Source organism: Rutilus rutilus (genome assembly GCF_951802725.1).
Source record: "Rutilus rutilus genome assembly, chromosome: 21".
NCBI classification, from domain to species: Eukaryota; Metazoa; Chordata; class Actinopteri; order Cypriniformes; family Leuciscidae; genus Rutilus; species Rutilus rutilus.
In genome coordinates this window covers 29,537,858-29,562,782 of record NC_140226.1, presented here as the reverse complement: position 1 = coordinate 29,562,782, position 24,925 = coordinate 29,537,858, and the positions used below count along the sequence as shown (strand labels likewise).

Genomic DNA, 24,925 nt, shown 5'->3' with positions numbered 1-24,925 from the left:
AGCCCAAAATAAATAACATCATAAATACTATATTACAGCTGAGCTTGATGCAAAACCTTATGTAATTCATGAATACATACAATCATCTTCATTAATGCTCTGGAATGTTTGAAAGAAAAGAAACTATAAAATACAAAAGATCCAGCCAATCACCATCATGTATTACCTCCCATGTTCTGAAACTGACTTTAGTGTTCAAAGCAGCATCTTAAAATTGAGGCTATTGATGGAGAGAAAATAAAGTTGCAAAAACCCAGATGTGTGGCGGAATAAGAATATAAACCAAATGTCCCACTTCTGCCAGAGTCTAAACCCTGTGGTTGACTATCTGCTCAGCTTGCTTGAGCACCTGAGCTCGCGGATGCCGGCTTTGCCCCGTTGGGTGAGAATGGCGGCGGAGCGAGCCTGTCTCCCGCAGCATCCTTCCTGTGTGTGAGGATGAGAGCGGCGCAGAGGAGGCGAGCCGGAGAAACTGGGAGGAGAGCGGCTGCGGGTCAGACAGCCTCCGCGATGCTCGTGGCGGGACGGGGAAGAGCTGATGGAGCGTTGCAGTGAGGAGGAACTGCGGGGGGAGGCGCTAGAGCTGCGCTGGTGGAGGTGGTGTGCAGCGATGGGACTGACGTACACATGCCTCTTGTCCACGTGCTGGGGGGATGAGCAGCTGTGGTGCGGAGAGCCACGGGGCGATCTGGCATGCATTAACTGGGCCAGACAGGTCAGCAGGTCTGAGTCACTGCTGCTGCCGGCAGGATTCCTGTACCGCCGGTGCCTGGAGGACGAGTAAAAAAAAGTCAACCAATGCTATAGCATGAAATAAGAACCAAGAGATTGCCTGAAAAACTCATACAGTGATCAAAAAGAAGCCAATTTATAAATACTACCCCGAATACCTATGTAACTGTTCAAATAACCATCGACAGCTCTTTAGCAACCACTGAGCAGTTAATTAGCAACCACCCAAAACACAGTGCCAAGCACCCATCATTTTAGTAAATGTCTAGCAACTTTCCAGATGATATGTGTGGGTGCTAGAGGATTCTGGATGTTTGTTAAAGGGGTCATATGATGCTATTTTCAAAGATCATTATTTGGTGTATTGGGTGTAATAGATTATAATATGTTAACATGCTTTCATGTAAAAAAAAAAAACATTATTTTTTACATACTGTACATTATTGTAGCTCCTCTATGCCCAGTCTTTCTAAAACGCTTCGATTTCTACAAATCCCCAACTTCTGAAAAGCGCATTGTGCTCTGATTGGCCAGCTGACCCAGTGCGTTGTGATTGGCCGAACACATCAAGACAGTTAATAATGTTGTCAGTTTTACTGTATAATTTCGAGCTCGAGCTCGATTCTGAAAATGCAGATGATCAAGCCGATCGATCGGACACCAACTTTGCAAGCGCGACTTCAGCAGAACGTTTCACAGTGGGAAGTTTTTAATTTGAAACTCTCTTACTTTTCAGATACGATGTTATAACGGTTTAAGTGATAACATAAGCCGCTTTCCGACCGGAGGAACCTTTTCATAGTTCCTAGAACTTATTGGCTAAAGTACCCGGATGTCGGCGTGTTCGCACCGCAGGAACTAGGAACGATTTTAGTTCTAGGAACTCCATTTGGAGGAACTAATTTAGGTCCTACTTCAGAGTAGGGTCTAAACCAGCACTATAGGAATTACCCGTGACGTTAGTGTACGCTGATTGACCGAACGCACGCGGAGCACCAGCACCAGCGCCATTTTTAAAACAGCTAGAATGTAAACACACAGATTATAGCCTGATATATTTACTCCAGAAACTAACTATACAAACATGGAAAACAGTGATAGATGGGCCTCTAAACCTTTATGCTGAAGAGAAAATCCAACGCAACTTTGAGGGGACCAAGCCAAACATGATTATGTTTATCTGCCCAGCTAGCAACACTGGACATCAACCACACGGCATAGGCTAATAACCTTTTTTTAATATACTGTCTACTTTCTATAACAGTTCTATCTAATAACATATTAAACAGTACTGTTAGACAGATCGCTAACTAATAAACACAGAGAATGCGAGCATTGTTTGCTCTGGCGTCCTCAGCGCCGCCAAAATAAAGGTCCGTCGCGCCGTCAAAATAAAAGTCACCGTGCTTGCGTCACTCCCTTACTCCTCCTACCAGTTCCTATGGCCGCTTGGCCAGTGCGAACGCAAACAGCAAAACTGAGTTTGGGGGAGAGTACTGTTTAGAAGTGGACAGTTCCAAGAACTAAGTTCCTGTAACTACTTGGTCGGAAAGCGGCTATTGATACAGTTTAAAAACATAGTGGTGTAGCTCAATGGGCGCGTGCTGCTTCAGCTCTGCTTGAGCGGCCAGTGTGAAACAGGAGTGCATCTATGTTTGTTATCTTTTCACTACAAGTTATGAGCGGGGAACAGAGGATCCTATGTTTGTAAATATAAATCGATCTCTGCACTTTCGATCATAAGAATTACAAACAATAGGCGTTAATCTACACTGCACAACACTCTGCATTTGAACTGTCAATAGCAAATACAAATAATAAAACATACTTACAGGCTCTGATTCAGAAGCGCCAGATTGCCCTAGCAAAGTTGGAATTGCCCCATTTTTTAGAAATAGCCTTTGTGCACAGCCGGCCTTGTACTCTCCCAGGTTCAGGAAACTGTCCTCCGTAAAATGCGCTGCACAAACACGAACATTTGGGTTGTACTGTTCTGGAACAGTGTTGTAAATAAATCTTAATCACTGATTTCTAATTGCATTCACTTTCGGAAGGCCAAATAAAATGCTTTTGCTTTCGCGTAGAAACACCACGACATGGCGGCAACAACACAACTACGATAACTAAGGCCACACCTTCTTTCTTTGCGCATGCATTTGGGCGGGATTATGCAAATATTTCCACATAGTGACGTAGGTATGTGAGGGAGAATTCGATAGAGGCGAATTAAAAATCTTTTTGTGGGAGACTTTGAGCTTTGTAACTTTGCAGATCTTATACATGCACAAACAACAACATAACACTAGAGAAAAAGGAAAACATGAAAATATATCATATGACCCCTTTAAGATGTTCTCTGAGGTTGCTAGGTGGTAGTTAGAACAATTGTAGGCAGCTGATAAGGGGTAGACATACTGTAGGTCTAAAGTTCTTGTGGGTAAGTACGAATTTTGGTTTTCTAGAAAGTCATGCATTTCGGTCTAGGGTTAGAATTTTTTTTGGCTTTGCTGAGCCAATATAACTACCTTGAATCCACAGTGGAGCGGCTAGGTTTTCCTGGTGGTGGACGGGGCATGAAGTGTGCCGTGATGGTTTCCGCACTAGTTGTAGGGGTAACTGGCCGTGGTATCTTGCTCTTCCGTAAAAGTGGACTGGAGGAAGAGGACAGTGATGGAGCATCATCTCCATTACGATCAGAACGAGAACCCAGAAGCGACTCGTCATCTTGAGAGCGTTCAGAAGAGGCAGAAGAAACCTGGTCCCGCTGCATGGCAGCCATGATGACACGCCTGTCGGAGGATAACGTTGGGGAAGCGGAGGGTGAAAGTGGAATGTGGTGAACCCTCCTCTGGAACAACTTCTCTTTAGCAGATCCAGGCGGTGGATCCACAAGACTAGATGGTTCTAATACTGGGATACGGCTGTGCCGATGACTGGGGTCTTGTTTGGAAATGGAGGCTGGAGAAGAGGGGCCATTTCTGGTAGGACCACCTTCCTTTCCCTCCTCCAGAGACCACTGGTTGGGCTCAATAATGAACGCATCATTCTTGGGGTCTTTTAGTTTTGGAAGCTGCTCGTTGCTGTCTCTCTGTGTGTCTAAAGGAGGTGTAAGACAGCTTTTCATCAGAACTGGGCTATGCAGAGAGGAAGGTGTGCGTGGAGATGGCATCAGGCTTGGCACTGGGCTTGAAGGTTTCTGAGGACCATTCCCATTTAGCAAAGGATCCCCCTCGACCTTAGAGGGACTGGTGGGCTGGAAAGCAGCCGGCTCCTGTGGGGAGTTGATGTCAGTTGTGTTGTCTTGAGGATGGATCTCATTGTTACCATTATCAGTATCACGTCTCTCCAATGGAACACTTTCAGATGCAGATTGGGAGGACAGCACAGAAGGTCTCTGAGCTGTTAGCTGAGAGAGGGATAGAGAAAATTAGCAATGTATTACATAAATGTTCATGTCCTTGATGTCACCCAGAGGTCATAAATTCAGTTTCAGTCTTGATATTAATGCCTGTATTGGTACTCAAACATGCTTGCATGCAGATAGAAACAGATCTTTGACAAACCACACGTACTATCTTAATGTTAGTGAAGAGACAATTGCCCCTTTCAAACATACAGTCTTTCCTGGTAAATTACCGGTAAGAGTAATGGTTACTGGTATGATCACGTACAACGTCAGAAGGTGCTGAAGTAAGAAGTCTGCTTTGGGCCAATCAAAGTTCTTATGGATGCGGATGAATGAAGACAACGGCGCAGCGTTTAAAGATCACTTCCGATGACGGACATCACATATTTTACCGGTATTTTGGAGCTGATGTGTAAATGGTCTCTTACCGGTAGAATGCCAGAATGCCATTGCTTGTGTGAACAGCATATTTGTGTATTCACCGGTAAAGTAATTCAGGCAATTTTACAGTAATTTACCGGGATTGATGTGTAAAAGGGGATAATGTCTTTAAGGTGTTAATATCCTTTAGATGAAAGGGGTAAAATCCAGCTCAAGGAGGACCAATGTCCTGTAGAGTTTAGCTCTGACCTGTTTTAACACACCTAACTGGAAGTTTGTAGTAATCCAGAAGGTTTAGGTTTGTTTGATTAGGGTTGGAGTTAAACTTTGCAGTACAGTGCCCCACCAAGAGCAGGATTAGATACTCCTGCTTTAGACACCTAGGATGAAAGGCAAAACCTGACTGCCAAAGGCTTAAACAGGATAAGAGGCGGTTAGTCACATATTCAGAGGAATGAAAACACACAAGCTCTGTTCCAAAAACTAGTGACTGATTTGGAACTCTCTAAATAAGCATTACCTCTGTGTGGCACAATCACCACACAAATATTTATCCTGAAGTCAAGTGAAAGACTTGACTCACAACTTATTCCAGTTGTTTCAAGTCTAAGTTAAGCTGAACCCCCCCAGGAGCAGGTTTGGACAACCCTCTCATAAATGGTACAAGAGCCACAAAAATGCTAGTGACGGCCCTGCAAATAATAAAATGTAAACCAATGAAATTTTACTAGATACATATATACATAGTATTATACACCAGGCTACACTAGTGCTAACACAATGTCACATAGAACCGATAGTCTGCTTGATACAATTACAAACGTCTATTCCAGACTTTCCTATGCGGACTCATCTGATCAAGCAGACCCATTTATTCAAGACACCATCTTAATTTTTTTCTTTTGCCAAGGAAAATTTAAAATTTAAAACTTAAATTTCTATAAATGTCGTAATTGCTATGTTCCTGTTTTTGTGCTTTTTCACTAATCTTGTTGCTATGCATTCCAGTATTATCTTTTCGGTGAAGGATATATGCGATGCAACTTTTTGGGATGCGCTTCCAGTTAGAAGGATGCCTTTTATGCCCTAAAATGCCATTAAGGTAGGGAGTTCACTTGGTTTGTAGGAACAGAGCTATTAACAAAAGCTATTAACAAGGTCCACAGTTTTAAGGACACAACCTTGACAGAAAACTTTACTGGGCATGCATAACGGACAGAACAGTATTCCTGAAGTTCTCTGAGGAGAGAGCACACCAAAAACAGCATAACTTCAGTGTTACAGTCAAAATACAACTATATAAAATAAAAATCAAGAACATAAAGAACGTAGGAAACAGTGAGACTGGAGAGAAGACATGTTTGGTGGGCAGAGGTGGTTGAAGTTATGGGAAGCACGGAATGGGAGTGCCTATTCACCTGCTGAAGCTGAGCGCGGGTGATTCGTATGACTGAGGGGAACTTGTTGTTTGCGGCACTCGCTGGAATGGCAGGAAGTTTCCTGCGTCCAGGCGAATGGGCGGCACGGAGCTGGGAAGGTAGTGGCAGCGAGGCGTGGCACGAGGAGGTGGAAGAGGAAGGGTGGTGTTGGTGGTCTGCAGATTGGCTGCGGCGCAACCCGGGCAGGGCGCGCTGGTGTAGGGGGTCCGACAGGGTGGTCAGGAGGGTGTGCGGGCTAGGGGAGCGCAGTTGCAGGGGGCTGCACGTCCTCGCCACAAGCTCCTCAGGTTGGGATGCAGGAGAGGTGGGCAGCTAGAGAAGGAAAGTGGGGAACAGTGGAAGGGAGGCGAAGAGGGTTTAGTGATGTGAATTAGGTGAGGCAGGGGCGATGAATGGGTAGCGAAGATGGGGAAAAGTAAAGTAAAAATACTGATTAAAATGGACAGAAAGATAGGAGGTGGTAATGAAGGAATGAGAAGAAGCAAAATGGCACAGCAGCATACATGTTGGTAGGAAGAATGCAAATTCTAGAAAATTCCGTAGACCTCAGCACTAAAATCAAACTTTCAGAGTCAGTAATGTGCTCAAATCTGCAGCATACTAATAAAATAAACCAGTTCTGTGTGGTTTTACAATACTCCACCCACAGACAGTGTCCTGACCAAGGCAGTGAGGATACAAGAGCTCAGGTATCAGGATCAGCTTAACTCAGACTAACGTAAGCTTACATCACAGAACTGAGGGTGAGCTGTCTGTATCTCATTACTGTGGCTAACAGGTGAGCAGCCCTCAGAGACCACCTTTATCCTGCTGATAATGTGTGGCATAAGAAGTGTTTGCTTAGACATCCAGAACAGGGCAGCTGGAAGGAAATTATCAGGAGGGGTGATAAGTAAAAAACACTTAATACTGTAACTTTTTGATAGATTCAAATGTTGCCACGCCTCAGCCTCAGTTCTTGTTTGGCTCATCCAAATTTAGTGAGAAACTTGGTAGGGATTACACAGGTTTCATATGAAATATTGTATATTTAAGGGGGCACTGTCAACCTACTGCTCCGGTACCCTCGGGTCATGGTATCCATGACACCTTCCAAAATTTGTCTTGATGAGCCAAAGCACTGCCAAGATAGAGCCTCACTTCCTGTTGGCACCTTTGTTGACAAACTCACTAATTTGAAAACTTTTCACAGGACCAAATTTGGGACTGTAGTCAATTTGTAAGGAGCAGTGAAAACAACACATTTTGTGGGCTTTAGTTACCTGTGTGAGCGCTCCTTCAGCCAGTGCCTCACCAGGGCTGGTGGGGGTAACAGGAGGTCCACTAGCAGCAGGGAATACACAGAGCTCCAACCGGTCCATCCTTTGTGGGCCCTGGACTGTGTGAGGCGTGTGGGCGTCTCCTTGTACGGGACTAGGAGAGGATTCTTTATCCGGTGATTCATCCATTGGCTGCAAAACCTCTGGCTCCTCATCACACTCATCTGATGGGCTACTAGTGAGTTTGGCTTTATGACCAGGGCTACTTCCTGCCGCCTCTTTGAAGTCCTGCAGGTCAGAGCCCTTCTCTACCATCACCCAATCACGCAACTCAACATCTTGTAGACCTGAGCTCAGGTTTAGAGCAACAAAGCCACTGATAGCTGCACCGTCGCCCTGCTCAGGAGATCCTGGTGAAGCAGGCTTGGGCGAGCCACCGCCAGACCGGAATTCCTCGTCATGGTGCCAAACACGCTCTGTGTGACTTACGTTGGATATGGCCATGCCAGGGACACCATCAGCTTCCCGTTCCCGTGCTGTACCAGCTGGCTGCTTACCAGAACTATTCACAGAAACCGAAAGAATGCAGACTAAGACTCCAGAACATACCGAAAAGTTGCTGAATGCTGAATATTTGAAATAATTAGAGATGCACCGATCGACCGAGCTGGTCTGTTTTGTTGCCAGTGGCACAGGCAATAACGCCAGCTGCGCGTTCTCGCTCTCTTCTCCTCGACAGCGAAGTGACACACATCCGCCTCCTCTCACTCATTCGTCTCATTCGCTCCGGTTAATAGTGCCTGTAATCATTTGACTAATTCCAGGTTTCGTTCTGACACCAAAAGCGTGCGCACCACTGATCTATATAAGTGGAACGCACAAGCCGCCTCTCAGTCTCAAGCAGCTTGTGATTCGCAAGTACCAAAATGAGTGGCTTACTGCACTTAAATGGCGCTTAAAATACACACAAAATTATATTCAGCGAGTATTCAGTTAAAACACAGTCAGTTTTGGAACCTAATTAGTTGAGAAAAATAACGCAAGTTGTGTAACAGTATATTGGATCCGTGCATTAAACTCTTAAAGTGACAGCAGTCTAATATTCCTGCTGCTGTCTGTCAAGACAAAGAAAATCACTCTCCGCTCTTAAATTAATAACTTTTCTAACTTAAATTGTGCGCATTAATCTGTATTAAAGACTATCCAGTGTTATTTTACATTTGATTACTTTCATTTCTGTATTATTTCTTACCTGAATATACTATTAGAGCCACCTGAAAAACGTAAAGCCGTGTTTATTTCATATCTCTATATTCTATTGCATTTATTTGTGCTGTTGTTTGGGAAATTTTATTTGTTCTTATTTTATTACTGTATTTTTCCTTGTTTTTTTAATGAAAATAAAATTTTGCATTGAAGAAAGGTAGAGTTTTGTTTGTATCTGCTGTCAATTACAGTTCTTTGAAAGAAAATCTGAATCTGCGATCGGTATCGGCAGGTCACACAAAAATCGGAATCGGCCAAAAAACCGAATCAGTGCATCTCTAGAAATAATGCAATCTTGAGAGATGAAGAGACTTACCAGGCCTCCACAAAACGCTCAGTGTTGGGTTTGGGCTCCAAAGTTAGTCTCTTCTCCAGCTCAAAGCTATGAATGTTCCGCAATTTCCTCAGAAGAGGAGTGTCTCTATCTGAGGGCACCAACTCTGACCGGACTCGCACTGGTGAACCAATGCTAAGCCCCGCATGGGGACTCTGATTGCCTTGGTTGCTATGTTCATCCTCTGTTCCCATCTAGAAGAGAAGGACAACAGAATATGAAACCTGCAACAATAGACAAAGATGTCTGCGATTGGTTCAGTTCATGGTACACATTCTGGTACCTTCAAGACAGCAGGACAGATTCGGTTCCGATTGCGGTCCAGGTCCTCCCAGACATCAGCCTCCTGGTTCCTGAGAGGAAGGCTCGGAGATCCAGGCAGATTCTCGGGCCGAGCATTGTCCCCATCACTGAGCTGCTCATCCTGCAGAACTTCATCTGTGTTCTCCTTCTGATCTCCAGGCATCAAGGAGGCATTCAAAACGCTGGAAGAAAACAGAAGAACCTGAGTATTCTTGGTGATCCCACTACTAAGAAAATCCAAATATTTGAGAGAGAGTTCAACAAAAGTAAAGAAGTCACATGATTTACCCCATCTGAGCTGGCGTGAGGCGTGTGTGATGTTGTGGCGTGTTTGCCGCAGCGGTGATTGTCAGTGGGCTATCTGAGCTCATCCTTTCCCAATCATAAGGGTCATTCTCCACTACATTGTAGGTTCTCATACTATTCTCAAAAACGGTCCTCAGCAGCTGAAGTGGAGAGATCATTTTCAAGTCAGATTAACCAATAACTGCTAGATATTCCACTGATTTATTAAAGTATCATATTTTTACCTGGTAGTCAGGTTTGGTAAAGTAGTCCAGATTACTGATGTGGTCCAGAAAGACACTGAAGTCTGGCGGCAGGTGTTTCAACATCAGCCGATGATCGTATGTATCTTTTAACTTCCCCACTTGCTCCTAATGCATAAACATACAAATATCATCATCACTTCCCAAACAGACAGGCAATATGCTTGTCTAAGCGCTTCTTCCTCCAGCCCGATCAGCACCTTGTCTTTTATCTTCCTCCAGGGTAGTTGCCCGACCAAGAATTCCACCAGCATGTAGAACAAAGACCACAAGTCATCATGTCTTCCCATCTCCTGTGACAGTAAGACCAAAATAAATCTGATCAGACCCGAGTTATCCTTGTAACTGAAATATTACCAACAACAGCTGAGATTGGCAGATTCTTACCTTGTTCTTGTGAGCATTGACTGAGGCGTATCGTACTGTACCCCTAAACCCTGCAACAGGACGCGGCTAAGAGAGAAAAGAATCTTACAGTACACAAATATATAAAACCCAGTGACAAACATACAGTATAAACAAGTACAGTCAGAAAAACTGTATTAGAAATGACTATTGATACTGACCGGTCTGACTTCCTGACAGGAGTTTGTAAACTGCCGCGCCAACCCAAAGTCTAACATGTAGCATGTTCGACATGTGCTAGGGAATCGGCCCATGGCAAAGTTGGACTGAGAACAGTGAGAACAAGCTATTTATTACAATGAGGTTGTAATCTTTTAAGTAAAAAAGTACACTTTAAAGCATCCTATTATTATACTAACTATACTATTCAAGTAAACCTTACCGGTTTAATGTCACGGTGTAAAAAGCCCACTGAGTGGATGCTCTCGATCGCCTGCAGCATCTGCAGACACAGTCTGAGTGTAGTACTGACTGTGAAAGTACCACGGTTCATGCTCCTCCTCAGATCCGCTAAATTACGGCCCTGCAAAAGCCAAAAAGGCAACAGTTAATTGTTTTGGCTACAAATATTTGATCAAAAGGCAGGTTTTATATAAAGTCATAAATAAATGAACACAGACCGCAAAGTATGTAGTCATCAAATTCATATATAAATTACAAAAAGACAAATCTACATTTTAAATGCATAAATGAGTTAATCTATTTATAGGTAAGTTATGCATTTACCATATGTTTACTTTAAAGGGTTAGTTCCCCCAAAAATGAAAATTCTGTCATTAATTACTCACCCTCATGTCTTTCCAAACCCGTAAGACTTTTATTCATCTTCTAAACACAAATTTCTGTCCCTCCATTGACAGCTACGCAACTACCACTTCAGAAAGTTTATAAAGAGATCGTAAAACTAATCCATATGAATTGAGTTTAGTCCAATTTTTTTTTTGAAGAGTCACGATCGCTTTATATGATGAACAGATTTAATTTAGGCTTTTATTCACATAAACATTGATCAGCAAACATAAACAGAAGTTCAAACGTGCTGCGTAACAGGAGAATGAACCTTATTGGTTCTCACACATCAAGCAAGCATGCTTAAGCTTCTGTTTACCAGATTTGATGTATGAGTTTATGAATATTTATATGAGAATAAAGGCCTAAATTCAATCTGTTCATCATATAAAGTGATTGACTCTCTTTAGAAAATGTGGACTAAACCGCTCAATTCACATGGATTAGTTTTACTATCTCTTAATGAACTTTTTTAAGCGTCAAAGTGTATGTAGCTGTCAATGGAGGGGCAGAAATCTCATCTCTCAGATGTCATTACAAATATCTTCATTTGTGTTCCGAAGATGAACCAAAGTCTTACAGGTTTGGAACGACACGAGCGTGAGTAAATGATGACAGAATTGTATAAGCCTTCTAAACCTTTAAGGAAATGGTTTCTTTACAGGTCACATAGAAGCTTTAACTATCTTTATTGTCCATTTATCATCTTTATAGCTTTCTGAGTATATAACTGCACTCTCATTTTAAAGGGATAGTTCACCCAAAAATGAAAATTCTGTCATCATTTACTCACCCTCAAGTTGTTCCAAACCTGTATGAGTTTCTTTGTTCTGCTGAACACAAAGGAAGATATTTGGAAGAATGTTTGTAATCAACAGATCTCGGTCCCCATTGACTTCCATAGTAGGAAAAAAATATACTATGGTAGTCAATGGGGACCGAGATCTGTTTGGTTACAAACATTCTTCCAAATATCTTCCTTTGTGTTCAGCAGAACAAAGAAACTCATACAGGTTTGGAACAACTTGAGGGTGAGTAAACAATGATAGAATTTTCATTTTTGGGTGAACTATCCCTTTAAGTGTGCCAGATCATCATCATAAATAAACTGTAATATTAGGCACACATTAAGTTAGAACAAATGCACAATCAGTCAATCAGGCCTCACCTGAAGTTCCATGACAACATAGTTAAAGCGATCATTGCGGCCACATCCAACAAACCGACAAACGTGATCCTTTCCTGAAACAGCAATGAGATGAAACTTCATTAAACGACATTTCATTGTAAGTCATTTACATACAGTCGTCTTAAAAGTACTAAGCAAAAAAGCCTGTTTAATTCAAAGGATCAAAAAGAAGGTGGGTAGTGGTTACATGATGAACATTGTAAGTGGACTTGAAAGAGAATGATAGTAGTAAACAGTAAGTTTCTCTCTTTTTCTGTCCATGTGATCCTCTATTCCTCCTCCTATTATGGTGGTCTGTCCAGAGAAGGGGGAGGTTTATGCATTTAGTTCGGTGCGACTCGGCTCTCTTGGGACACTCTCTGGGCCGCAGTACCAGATCAAACCAGCTTCATTCATATTCCACTCTGACATGAAACACCCTACAGCCCTCTGCAAGGCCCTATCTTCCTCACTTGCCTCTTCCATCCAGTCTCCAGTGCTCCATTATTATGATTATTCTGTTATGAGTGTGAGTATTAGTATGCATAATTTTGTGAAAAATTACATGCTACTTTTTTTTTTTTTTGCTAGTGTCTAGTAGATTTGCATATATTACTTAAAATAAAAAGCAACTGTATCATGTTTTGTGTGCATCACTGCTAGTGAGGGTCTGTTTTGTTTACTTCTGGGCGCCACGAGTAGATAGAGAGATCTCCGGTTACAAGTCTTTCCCTCAGGAAGAGATAAAACCACTCTGTACTATCACACAGCCATATTACAGCCAACATGATACAAGGACATTGATTTTTTTCATAAGCAGTGTGGAGAGGTTGAGGATATAATGGAGGAAGACTGTAAAGGGAGCGAAAGAGGATAATGATGGTGTCATTGCTGTGCTCTGCTAATTGATTTGTTGATTCTTTGCCCAGTAGAAGAAGGTTTCAAGGTTAGCTGCAGATCCTTGCACTACGAGTTGTTTTATAATCATAGACATTCTTATCTCTATTTGAAACTATTCAGATTCCCTCTTTGAAATTGTAACGTATATAACTGAATCAAAAACATAGTTTTTGCATAGTTGCATTTATGTAATGCATTTCTTTGATCAGAAATACAGTAAAAACAGTAATATTATGAAATATTATTACAATTTAAAAGAGTTGTTTTCTATTTTAATACATTTTAAATTTTAATTTAGTCCTGTGATTGCAAAGCTGAATTTTCAGCATCATTATTCCAGTCTTCAGTGTCACATGATCCTTCAGAAATCATTCTAATATGATGGTTTGCTGCTCAAGAAACATTTCTTATTATTATCAATGTTAAAAACGGTTGTGCTGCTTCGAATTTTTGCAGAACCGTGATATATTTTTTCTTATGGTTTATTTGATGAATATAATGTTTATTTGAAATAGAATATTTCAGAAGAAGAATAAGAAGATTACATCACTTTTCAATGTAATGCATTCTTGCTGAAAATATACATTTCTTAAAAAAATATTTTTTTTGCTGATTGCAAGAGTGCTCAAAGCAGAGATTGTTGCTCTTGATGTCTGACGAAGGCCTTGACAATGGCCGAAACACGTTTTTTAACCAATAATGTTGGATTTCCTTAAAGGGATAGTTTGCCCAAAAATGATATTTAAGCCATGATTTATTTACTCACTATGATATGATTTACTCACCCTCAAGCCGTTCGAGATGCATATGTCAATCTTTTTTCAGACGAACACATTTTCAGTTATTTTAGAAAATGTCTTAGATCTTTCAGTGGTTAGAATGTGAAGCAATGGGGTCCAGCTGCTTCAAGACCGAAAATGTGCCCGCATCCTTCACAAAAGTAATCCATCCGGCTCCAGGGGGATAAACGAAGGCCTTTTGAGGGTAATCCGTGCGGTTTTGTCGTAAAAATATACATATTTAAAACTTTATAAACGAAAATAACTGGCTTCCGGTGGCGGTCGGCGCGCGTTTATGGACGCTACGTCCTACGCTACGTCCTACGTCATATGCCAGCATCCATCTCCGTGAACGCGCGCCGACCGCCACCGGAAGCCAGTTATTTTCGTTTATAAAGTTTTAAATATGTATATTTTTACGACAAAACCGCACGGATTACCCTCGGAAGGCCTTCGTTTATCCCCCTGGAGCCGGATGGATTACTTTTGTGAAGGATGCATGCTCATTTGCGGACTTCAACGAGCTGGACCCCATTGCTTCACATTCTAACCACTGAAAGATCTAAGACATTTTCTAAAATAACTGAAAATGTGTTCGTCTGAAAAAAGATTGACATATGCATCTCGAACGGCTTGAGGGTGAGTAAATCATGGGCTAAATATCATTTTTTGGACGAACTATCCCTTTAAGAGTGAGTGTTGCACCTTTTTCCAATTTATTAAAAAAATTAAATAAAATCTCAATGACCACCAAACTTTTGACTTTTGACTTTTAGTAAACAAGTTAAAAAAAAGTAAATTTGATGTATGGCAGTTGTGATAAAAAAAACATTTACAAATATCCATTTATCTGCTCTACTTCACTTACCTTGAAGTTTCTTCAACACCGCCACCTCCATCTTCAGAACCTGTTTGGGTTGTTGAGCGGACTCTGCTTTCAGAGCCACGCTGGAGCGGTTCATCAGGTCCAGAGCCTCGTAGATCTCGCCAAAGCCGCCACCGCCGATTTTTTTTACCTGAGGTGAAAAGCAAATATCAGAGGTAAGCAGACCAGAGTGGTATCACTGTACTATTTTGGTGCAAGAAACATTGATAATTAAATAAATAATGATATAATTATAAAAATAATATAATAAAAACCCTTTAAATGTACTTTGTACAGCAATTATACTAGATTTAATGCAAATCAAAACAAAAATTACAAGTCACAGCATTTTCTGCACAGTAATTGGATAATTTTTTTTATATTTTGCTATTTATTTCTCCTGGCATCACATGTCCCCACAATGTCTTCTGCCCTCTCATGTCACTTCCTTTTCCCCTCAGATCTCCCTGTACAGAGACAGCTAGGTTTCTCTGAGGATTATACAACGTTCCGCCAGAGGAAGCATCGCATTACTGATCAGTGCACTAAAAGAGCTGGTCAGTGAGTTACACAGATGAAGACACACTGCAATATTAGATCAGCGTGAGGAGTGAGTCACTACTTGTCACTATATGTCACACACATAAACGTGGGCAAACATGGTTTCACATGCTTTCCAGAAAGCAAATTTAAATACTGTTTCTTTTCAAGGTTTTAATTTTTGTGAACAACTATCTCTTTATGAACTGCCTAAATCAATAACTATGCTGTCCGGTCATTTAACAAGCAAAACACCACACTAGAGATGCAAGGACCAGCTCTAACGTCACAACTCTGCTGTTAAAAATACATATTTTTTCTTTCTTTCCTTCCTTCCTTTTGTTTTTAATTCTCCTTTTTAAAATTTCTGTCTGATTGGTTTTGTCCCCATTGCTGCTTAAACAAGTGGACCCCACAACTGCTTAGCTTAGAGTCTGCAAATGGATGCCTGATGAAAAATTAAGCTTTAAACACGTTAATATTTCCAACACGTTGTGTTAGGAACGTTGTGTTCTGTTAGGCTTGTGTATATTTTTTGTTAAAGCTGTTAAATTATTAAGCAATATCTCATCTAGTTTTTTTCCTTTGTGTTTTATATGTCTTTTATGTAATTTTATATAGTGCTCTTTAGGTATTTGTTTTCCTTGAATGGTTTTCCTTTAAAGGTGCAGTATGTAATATTGACAGCTAGTGGTTGAAATGGGTACTGCAGTCCAAATTAAAACTGTGAGAAAGAGTTGTTTCCCCGACCCCTTCTCCTCCTCAGACTCAGGACACCCAACAGGAATGAGCACAATTGACAATGGAAAGCGATGAGCCTTACACTGTAAGTTGATCAGCTAATGAATACGTTTGCAATGTTTTTATTGGTCGGGCAGAATCTGTAATCTCTGACCCAGTTCATTTGCTGGCTTCCATGGCTGCAATTCGCTGTTTTCCGCCAACTTGCAACCCGCGGTGTCGAAATACTATTGGGTAAATTGGCAAAAACAGACATTCTGGAACACAATGCACATTTCAAAGTAGATTGACAGGCCGTAGCATTGTATTTGGATAAACAAGTATTTGAACTTAGCATGTTTGCTACATCTCTGCAAACATATTACGGTAATTTTAATGATTTAGTGCGGTAAAAAAAATGACATACAGCACGTTTAAGAGATACGTTGTTGTTGAAAACGAAAGTAAAAGAGGGACGCACGTTTGTTGTGTATTACTGTGAAATGAGAGTTCGTGTCTTTATTAAAATTAACACATTATAATGATTTATTACGCTTAATTAACTGGTAGGGCTGTTATTTCAATATATTGAAATTATCGAAATATCGCAAATGTATATATCGCGATATGCATATCGCAACAGCTTGCAATAACTGGGGTCATGAATAAAAGACAAAGAGAAAATCACTCACTGCTCTTGGCTGAATAACTTTTGTAGCTTTAATAAGAATCTGTATATATTGAAATCATACAGTGAAAACTAAGCAGTGTTTATTTGTACATTTGATTATTCAGTGTCTGTTGTTAAATAAACCTAATGTAGGATAACCTTGAAACCCTAAACCCCGTGGTTTACACTGATGTTAAAATAAACTCAAGGTAAAACACTGCAGCAAAAAGAATGTGAAACAAGTATGTAGATTATATAATTGTAAATATATTTGAAAGATAATTTAAGTTTATTTTACACAGTTTATTTAAGGATTATCGTATCGCATATCGAATATCGCATTATTTAATGAGTTATCGCATATCGCACTTTTCTTCAATATCGTGCAGCCCTATTAACTGGAATGTTATTTTTTTTATTACTTGGCCCGCCCAACCTGCAGATGATACACAGGGCCCTATCTTGCACCCAGCACAATTTACTTTCTATACCGACACATGTATAATTCCTATTTTGCACCCGCGCACAGCGCACTTTTCCCTCCACAGACGCACGTCGGTAAACTAGGAAATCCATTTGCGCTCCCAGGGGCGGTTCAGCGCAAAGAGGCGGCGTGTTCCGGCGCAAACTTTCCCTGATGCTATTTTGCAGGTTTAGAAAACAATTCCGCCACTGACCAGGAAAAACCTAGTGTTGCGCATGTTATTCATATGCTATTTTAAGGGCGCATGCTTGGCCATAATCAATGTAGCGTGTGCACAACGCGCATGCACTTTGCTTATCTCATCTACACACAGACACAGCAGTTCTCATTTTTAGAAAACCATACATTATTACAAGGAAAAATATTAACACACGAGGGAAATCATTGTTGTGTCCATGAAGATGTGTAAAAATAGGCATAAATCTAGCTTACACATTTACCCAAATTTTTATACGCCTGTTTAACCGAAGCTAATTTGGGTGGGTTTCTCCGTTCCCCATACAACGTCACTTCTCTGTGTTTTACGGCCCTGACGAGAACGTCGGTCTCCTCGGCTGTGAACCGCTCCTGGCGCGAGCCTGGCAAATCCGCCGTTATAATAGCAAACCGCCATGGAACAAGCGCGCCTGCTCTTAAAGGGAATGTGAGATGTCGCTCTGATTGGTTTATTTCACGTTACGCCCAAACCACACCTATGAGTAATGAAGCTACTTCAGACCAACCCATTTTAGATTTGCGTCGGGCGCAAGAGTCATTTATCCCGCCGGTATAATAGCAACAGCGCCCGAGATCCGCCCACAAAGTTACTTGCGTTTCGCGCTTGATACTTGCGTTTCAGATTGTTAAAATAGGGCCCACAGTGTGGAACCGCGATCTGCGCATCACTACACCCCACTGATGTGCATTAAAACCTGCAGACTTACTACTTTCCATCGTTCCTTCACCAGAATGCCCGTGGTCAGGATGTCTGTCTGCTCCTGCCCTGCGTTCATCCTGCCTGTGGTCTGACCCGTGCTCGTCCCCTAACGCCAGTGACAGGGGCCTCGGTCTGGCATTGGAGCCCGGTGGTGCCCACTGGACACAGAAAAGAAAAGAGCATTGTGTTAAAGTTGCTTGTTGTACTGTTACAGCACTTACAATGCACAATCCGTGGCTTCTTATTCCATCATAAAAACTGCTGAGTAAAAATGTAATATTTCATTAAGCAAAGTTAGACCCAAAACATACAGTAAACAAAAGAAAGTTCATTCCGAAGGAAATCTCCAAATAGATTTAATAGATTTAATCTAATCTAATTAAGTTTCAACTTCTGAACTGTGTAAGTTTTAACACACACGTTACATTAAACTAGGTACTATAAACTTTAAGACCCCCTGTGGTGTTTTTAATATGCTTCAAGACAAATCATGTGCAAATTTATGTCAACACCATTGCTGAGTATTTTCTCCTTAAAACTGCAGTGAAAAGCTCAAAAACTCGGTTTAAAATCGCTGGTGTTTCTGATGTCACAAACTACAGTGGTGGCCAAAATTATTAGAACACTTGAGAGATCTTAAAATATTAACCTTTTTTTGCCTCCAAAACATGATTTCATAATTTCCTAATGTTCATGAAACATACAGATGGTTGCTCTGAGCAAAGCAAATATCAGATGAAGTGAGTCGTACTGTTTTTATCCACTTTTGACTTTAATATTTGTTATGTCCACCTTTTGCAGCAATTACAGCAGCACATCTCTCTGGCATAGTGTCAATATATTTCCTGAGAACTTTAACACTAATGTTACCCCATGCCTTCTGCATCTGAAGACAAAGGCGAATGTACAATAGATCTGTCCAGTTTATTTTCCGACTCGCCCCAAATTTGCTCGATGAGGTTGAGGTCCTGGACTTTGACGGGGCCAGTCCATGATTTTCAATGTTCCAGCAGATTCCTTCAATCGCAGGCAATAGTTAGAAGAATGTTTAAGGTCAATGTCCTCTTGGAAAATAACATATTAAAACGTATTAAATATGCCATGTGTTCTAATCATTTTGGCCACCACTGTCCCTTGTGACCAACCACGTCAACATGCGGGCGGGCTTTAGCATATCATTAACTGCGGTCTCGAGAGAAGCCAGGTTATGCCATGAATTGTGTATATGATGTATATTACGATGTTATGATGAACTATATGGCTTTCTCCACTGACGTTCTGAGTTCATTTCTAAGATTTTTAGAAGGCAGCTGTCAGACTCTGAGATGGCGAACAGGAACATGGAACATTAGCAACACATTATTAGCTGTTTGATAATTACCGTTATGCGTTTGACATTGTAGAGTGCGATATAAAACGCATTACCATTCTGATTACCAACATCGACTTATATACGAGCCTGTATATAATTCATTCTTCCACTTCTTCTTACATTTACATTTACATTTAGTCATTTAGCAGACGCTTTTATCCAAAGCGACTTACAAATTAGGACTAAATAAAGCGAGTCATCATGAAGAGGCAAAAACAACAACAACGCAAGAAGTGCTCAGAATACAAAGTTCAGGCATTATTCAGAGTAGCATAAGTCTGATAAGTGATGTTTCAAAGGAATTTTTTTTTTTTTTTTTATGAGGTTAAGTGCTCACGGAAGAGATGGGTTTTCAGCTGTTTTTTGAATGTTGCCAGTGATTCTGCATTCCGGATGAGGCCGGGGAGAGCGTTCCACCAGCATGGAGCTGTGAATGAGAATGTTCTGGAAAGTGATTTTGTGGCTCTCTGTGATGGAACCACGAGACGTCGCTCGTTGATCGATCGTAGGCGTCTGGTAGGGATGTAGACTCGTAGGAGTGAGTGAAAATAGTAGGGAGCTGAGCCTGTGATAGATCTGTAAGCAAGCGTCAATGCCTTGAATTTGATGCGAGCAGCGAGAGGTAGCCAGTGCAGAGAGATGAACAGAGGAGTGACGTGGGCCCTCTTGGGCTCGTTGAAGACAAGACGAGCTGCAGCATTTTGGATCATCTGTAGAGGTTTTGTTGCACATGCTGGAAGTCCGGCCAAAAGAGCATTCTTCTGAATCAGTTTCTGGTTCAAACATTTCCGACTGAATTAAACCAGTATTTCCGCTTGCCATTGTGCAGCGTTTACTACAGTAAAGTTCACGAGTGGATCAGATAATCTGAGCTTGTGTGACTGAGTGGAGGTGGGGACTAATTTGCATATTCATGGTTCCACGTATACTAAATGAAGCAAGGGTGTAGAGTTACATTCAAGCTTTTTTAAGGCATAAACATTTTTTTTTTTCACAGGAAAACGTTTAAAATTGGGCGGCAGTGGCTCAGTGGTTCATGTAGATTGTCTACAAACCGGAAGGTTGGTGGTTCATTCCCCGGTTCCACCTGACCAAGTGTCGAGGTGTCCATGAGCAAGACACCTAACCCCAGCTGCTCCCGACGAGCTGGATGCCGCCTTGCATGGCTGACACCGCCGTCGGTGTATGAATGGGTGAATGTGAGGCAATATGTAACGTGCTTTGGTGGCCATGGGTCTGAAAGCGCTATATAAATGCAGTCCATTTACCATAAAATGTCATTTTGGTGATCAAAGATGAGTTTAAAAAATCTAATTATTGACTACAGGGGGACATTAATTTGTGTACGTAAGTGAAATGTGTGACCTGTGAAAGAGTTTGACTAATCTATTTGTCACAAATCACAATCTACAAATAACATCTGAGAAAGACTTCTAAATTTAATAAATATTAGATTTTGTTTTAGTAACAATAATTTCTAATATTCATGAGGCTGTGATATGATAGTGATACCTCAAAACATGCAGTAATTTGACTTGATTAGTTTAAGGGGTCCGTGATCGTAATATCGATATTACTATATTATGCACCTATTTTACACAACCAGTTATTCACAAATGCAACTCTGAAAAATGCGAATCGCAATTGGGACATCCATAACAAAAAATACACTTTAATTTTTATAATAATATAGTAAAATGAATCATGAAAAAAGTCGCACATGAGATCATCAATTGTCTGATGACAGCTTATCACTGGCTTGTGCAAAACGATAAGCAATGACATCTGTTGAGAAATAAATACAAAAATGAATATAAAAAAGACAACAACTGTCATCATATATTTAATATATTTTTATAACAGTCAAAAAAGGTATTTTTCAAGAGGTTTTTCTTTAGGACATTGTGTGCAGAAACAACGTATGTGAGTGGAGCGGAGGACAGAGATATTTCCCTTCCCGCACAGCAAGCATCTGTAATCACTCTGTTACAACTCCACTCCGGGTTTTCCATGTCGTGCATGCTAATTTACTCTGGTCTGGAACACCGATAATAAAGCGAAAAATCCAAGGCTGTGTCCGAAATTGCTCCCCATACCCTTAAATAGGGCACTATTTGAGGGGACAGCCATTTGTAGTGGACCCTTATCGAGTGTACTCATTCAATCCCACAATGCACCACCACAATAACGAGTGTACAACCTATGGCTGGATCCCAAATGGCACACTTCATGTGGACTCGCGGTCTCGTGGCCTAAAATTGCGCGTGCTTGCCAAGTGTACGAGTCCGCAGGGTGTCCCATTCGGCATTTCAGTGCTTAGTGCCCTCGTTTCGCACCCTCCACACGAGTTACCTACTCAGGAATCATTGCGAAGTTGCGAACGCCCAATCAGATAAATGAGGGGAGGAGTTTCGTGGCTGTTTGACTTTCGGTGGCATGATGTCATCAAGCCTGTCCCAAAATACACTCTCGCGTGCCCTCGTGGACTCGAGGCCAGCGCCTCTTAAGTCTGCACTTCCTGACGTCACTAAGTGTGAACTCAAAGGAGGTCCACAAGGCCTGAGTGTGTCATTTGGGATCCAGCCAATGTATGCTCAACGGCTAGAGAATACCCACAATTCACTGCAGAATGAATTTCCACGTCTGGCCAGAAGATGGCGCTCGCAACTGAATCATCCATTCATCCATTTTCCAAAACGCTGGTCCAATGTGGGTACAGCGTAATATCATACAGGTATAAATTCCTTTTTAATTGATTATTAAATTGTTTAATTAAGGTTTAAACATGCTAGTTTCCATGACAGAGTTCAAGATAAATCTTTTCAGTACTACTGGAGCCAGTTTGCTAAGTTTTAAATGATTATTAAACAGCAAGCACAGACTATGCAAAAGCGGCAGCCCTTCCGGCGAACTCAGAGTCAGAATTCACTCACTCCTTTTCATTCACTGCCTCAAGTAGACTATATTAGTGGAGTAATGTGGGAATAGTGAATGAGAGGGTATAGGGGGCGATTTCGAACACAGCCCAATTGTAAGGTACTAAAATATCAACCAATCAAATTGGAGGACCGAAAAAAATTAGACAGTACAGCTCTGTGTTGGACTAGTTGCTCTCCTTTGGATAAAAGCCTCAACGAACCAAAAGAAAATGTAATCAGAGACATCAGAGAAATTATATTATCTTTAACAAGCGAGATAAACCTGCACTTAGAGCTTAGTGATTGACAAGTGTCATTTTAACAAGTACACACTTAACTTACTAACGCTTAAAGAACTGATCTGTGAAACTAATGTAACAGAGGTGTGCAGATTGTACTAATTAACGCACGTAACACTCTGAGCACGATTTGTGTGTGTGTGTGTGTGTGTGTGTGTGTTTAGCAGAGCTTGTTTAAGTAATTATCAGATCATTACAGCATTTGCTTTTGTCTGCAAATACTGGTTTCATTGCAGACGAATTTTACTTCCTAATAAAAATCAGATTATTTTCTTCCATATTTAATGTTAATATTTCGTCTGTTTGAGTCTGATCTGGTTTAATGGCAGAGGCCCGCTGTTGAAATGTGATCCGCACCGCTCGATGTGTCGCGTTGCTACAGTGAACACACACAACAACACATCCACACACTTTACAAATCACAAATTGTTCGTTCCAGTGGATATGACCTTGAAAACAGTGCTATAACTGCATTATTGTGACTGCAGCTGTCACTGACGGCATGTCATGGAGCCGTGTGTCCGTATCCATGTTAACGTTACTCACCTCAATCCCGATCCTCACAGCGCCGGGTGTGGTTTATAATTCTCATAAAATACGCTTTAAAATCATGTCGAAGACGTCAAATGCTGTAAATACGCCGAATGTTCCTCCATGAAGACGAAAGGAGGTGTCATTTGCTCTGACATATGCACAACTGCGCCGTGTTTTTGTAAATGTCCCTATCGCGGGTCCTTCAGCATCTCTGCAGATTCGTGACGTGCTGATCCTTCTGCCTGCATGCGCGCTCGTTCGCGACGCTATCGCCCTTCGCAACAGCAAGCGCGTGCACTAGCATTCCACTCTGAGAGTGCACGTAGATTCTCCGGGCGCGTTCTCGAGAAGCGTTCAAAATGTGAGAAAGATCCCTCTTCTGTTTAAACACGGGACAGCACGCAAATCACAGTTTTGTCTGGTTTCTGACTTCTATAATAACTATTAAGTAATATACAGTGTTTTGTGGAGCCTAATTAATTACTGTAATCTAATTACTTTTCCCTTTAAAAAGTAAAGTATAGGGATTAGCCTCCTCTTAATCTTTCTGTAATTTAATTACAGTTACTAATTTAACATCAAAATGTAACGTCTAATGGTAAAATGTATGTTCTTAATGTCACTTTCTCCCTTGTCAGTTCAAGAGTACTTAATGCAATTTTATATGATTTATTTAAAAGAATTAAACAAGCAGTTTCATGTCTATCCTTGTAACTGGTTGAGATTGATATGTATAGTATAGTATAGGCAATGCATTACTTTTAGAGAGAGTAGTTATCTAATTACACTGTTGAAGATGTAATTAGTAGCTAGTAATTAATTATTTTAGAGTAACTTACCCAACAACACTGATATATATATATATTTTTTTGAAGAGATGCAATTCCTGATATCCAATATTGCTATCCATACATAAATTGCAGACAGAAAACATATTTTTAGACAGAAAAAAGTTTTTTGTGTCCTGTATAGATTTCCTTTTTGCCTTATAAATAATAATAAAGGCATAAAAGCATTTCTACTCATTATTAAATGATGAGGAGGAGGAAATTGAAGGATATGCTGTTAGGCCTACTGATATATAGAATACTGATAGAATACTGGGTTCCACTTGCCCTCTTAATTATCTTAGGGATAGTTGACCCCGAAAATGAAAATGGTCATTTTTACTCACTTACATGTGGTTCCAAACTATACATTTATTTATTCAGCGGAAACACAAAAAGATGAAGAACGTTGGTAACCAAGCAGTTTCAGTTTCCATTGACTTCCATTGTAAATTTTGCCCATAAGTCATACTAGGTTTGCAACGACATGAAGGGTGAGTAGCCTAATTAATTACAAAGTAATTACAAAATGACAAAAATTTTGGGGTGGACTATCCCTTTAATACCATTTAATACCTAACATATCATTCAAACCGGAATTTCTCAAAAGGAAGGAGGCAGACAATAATGTCAACACTATTTAAAAAGAAAATGCTATTTTAGTCCAATTACAGACCACCCAATCGTCCTCAGCATGACATTTCGACATAAATGTCACAGGCTCAAAGAATCACAGACAGTGAAAAACGAGAATGGAATATTATTAGTCCTCAAATAGGCGGGGCTTAGTAGCCCAGACGTTCTCTAATTGGTCAGGTGTAGGGTCTAAAAAATAATTCGTCGATTTTATGTATATATTTCATATTTATATTTTACTTGTGCTTTAAAATCGAACCACTATTAACATATCTCATTGTCATAGCTAAAGTGTAAATTATTGTCCAGACAGCTACTGAAATAGCCTACCATATCAACGGTGACGGCTCTGGTCTGAAGCCTCTCTGTTCCTTTTCTCAACGATACTGAGGATGGACCAATCACAGCCGTTTGTGATTAATGTACGTAAATAAT

At 40.8% G+C, this 24,925-nt stretch overlaps 1 protein-coding gene across 3 annotated transcripts; it reads right to left on the bottom strand.

The window, feature by feature from the left end:
• Positions 1-320: 320 nt before the first annotated feature.
• On the bottom strand, positions 321-23,249 carry ttbk2a (tau tubulin kinase 2a). 3 transcript variants are annotated; one of them, XM_084394003.1, is made up of 17 exons: positions 23,040-23,249; positions 17,912-18,062; positions 14,578-14,725; positions 12,031-12,104; positions 10,456-10,596; positions 10,235-10,339; positions 10,056-10,121; positions 9,869-9,961; positions 9,651-9,776; positions 9,409-9,566; positions 9,101-9,302; positions 8,800-9,011; positions 7,221-7,779; positions 5,938-6,270; positions 3,258-4,138; positions 2,565-2,692; positions 659-769 (listed from the first exon to the last, which is right to left on the bottom strand). In XM_084394003.1, exons 2-16 carry the CDS (start codon positions 17,978-17,980, stop codon positions 2,575-2,577), a joined length of 3,285 nt encoding a protein of 1,094 aa, XP_084250129.1. In that variant the 5' UTR covers positions 17,981-18,062; positions 23,040-23,249; the 3' UTR covers positions 659-769; positions 2,565-2,574. The 3 variants fall into 3 exon arrangements, with proteins under 3 accessions (XP_084250128.1, XP_084250130.1, XP_084250129.1); XM_084394002.1 differs by lacking the exon at positions 2,565-2,692 and having other exon boundaries at positions 321-769; XM_084394004.1 differs by lacking the exons at positions 2,565-2,692; positions 5,938-6,270 and having other exon boundaries at positions 321-769.
• Positions 23,250-24,925: the final 1,676 nt, after the last annotated feature.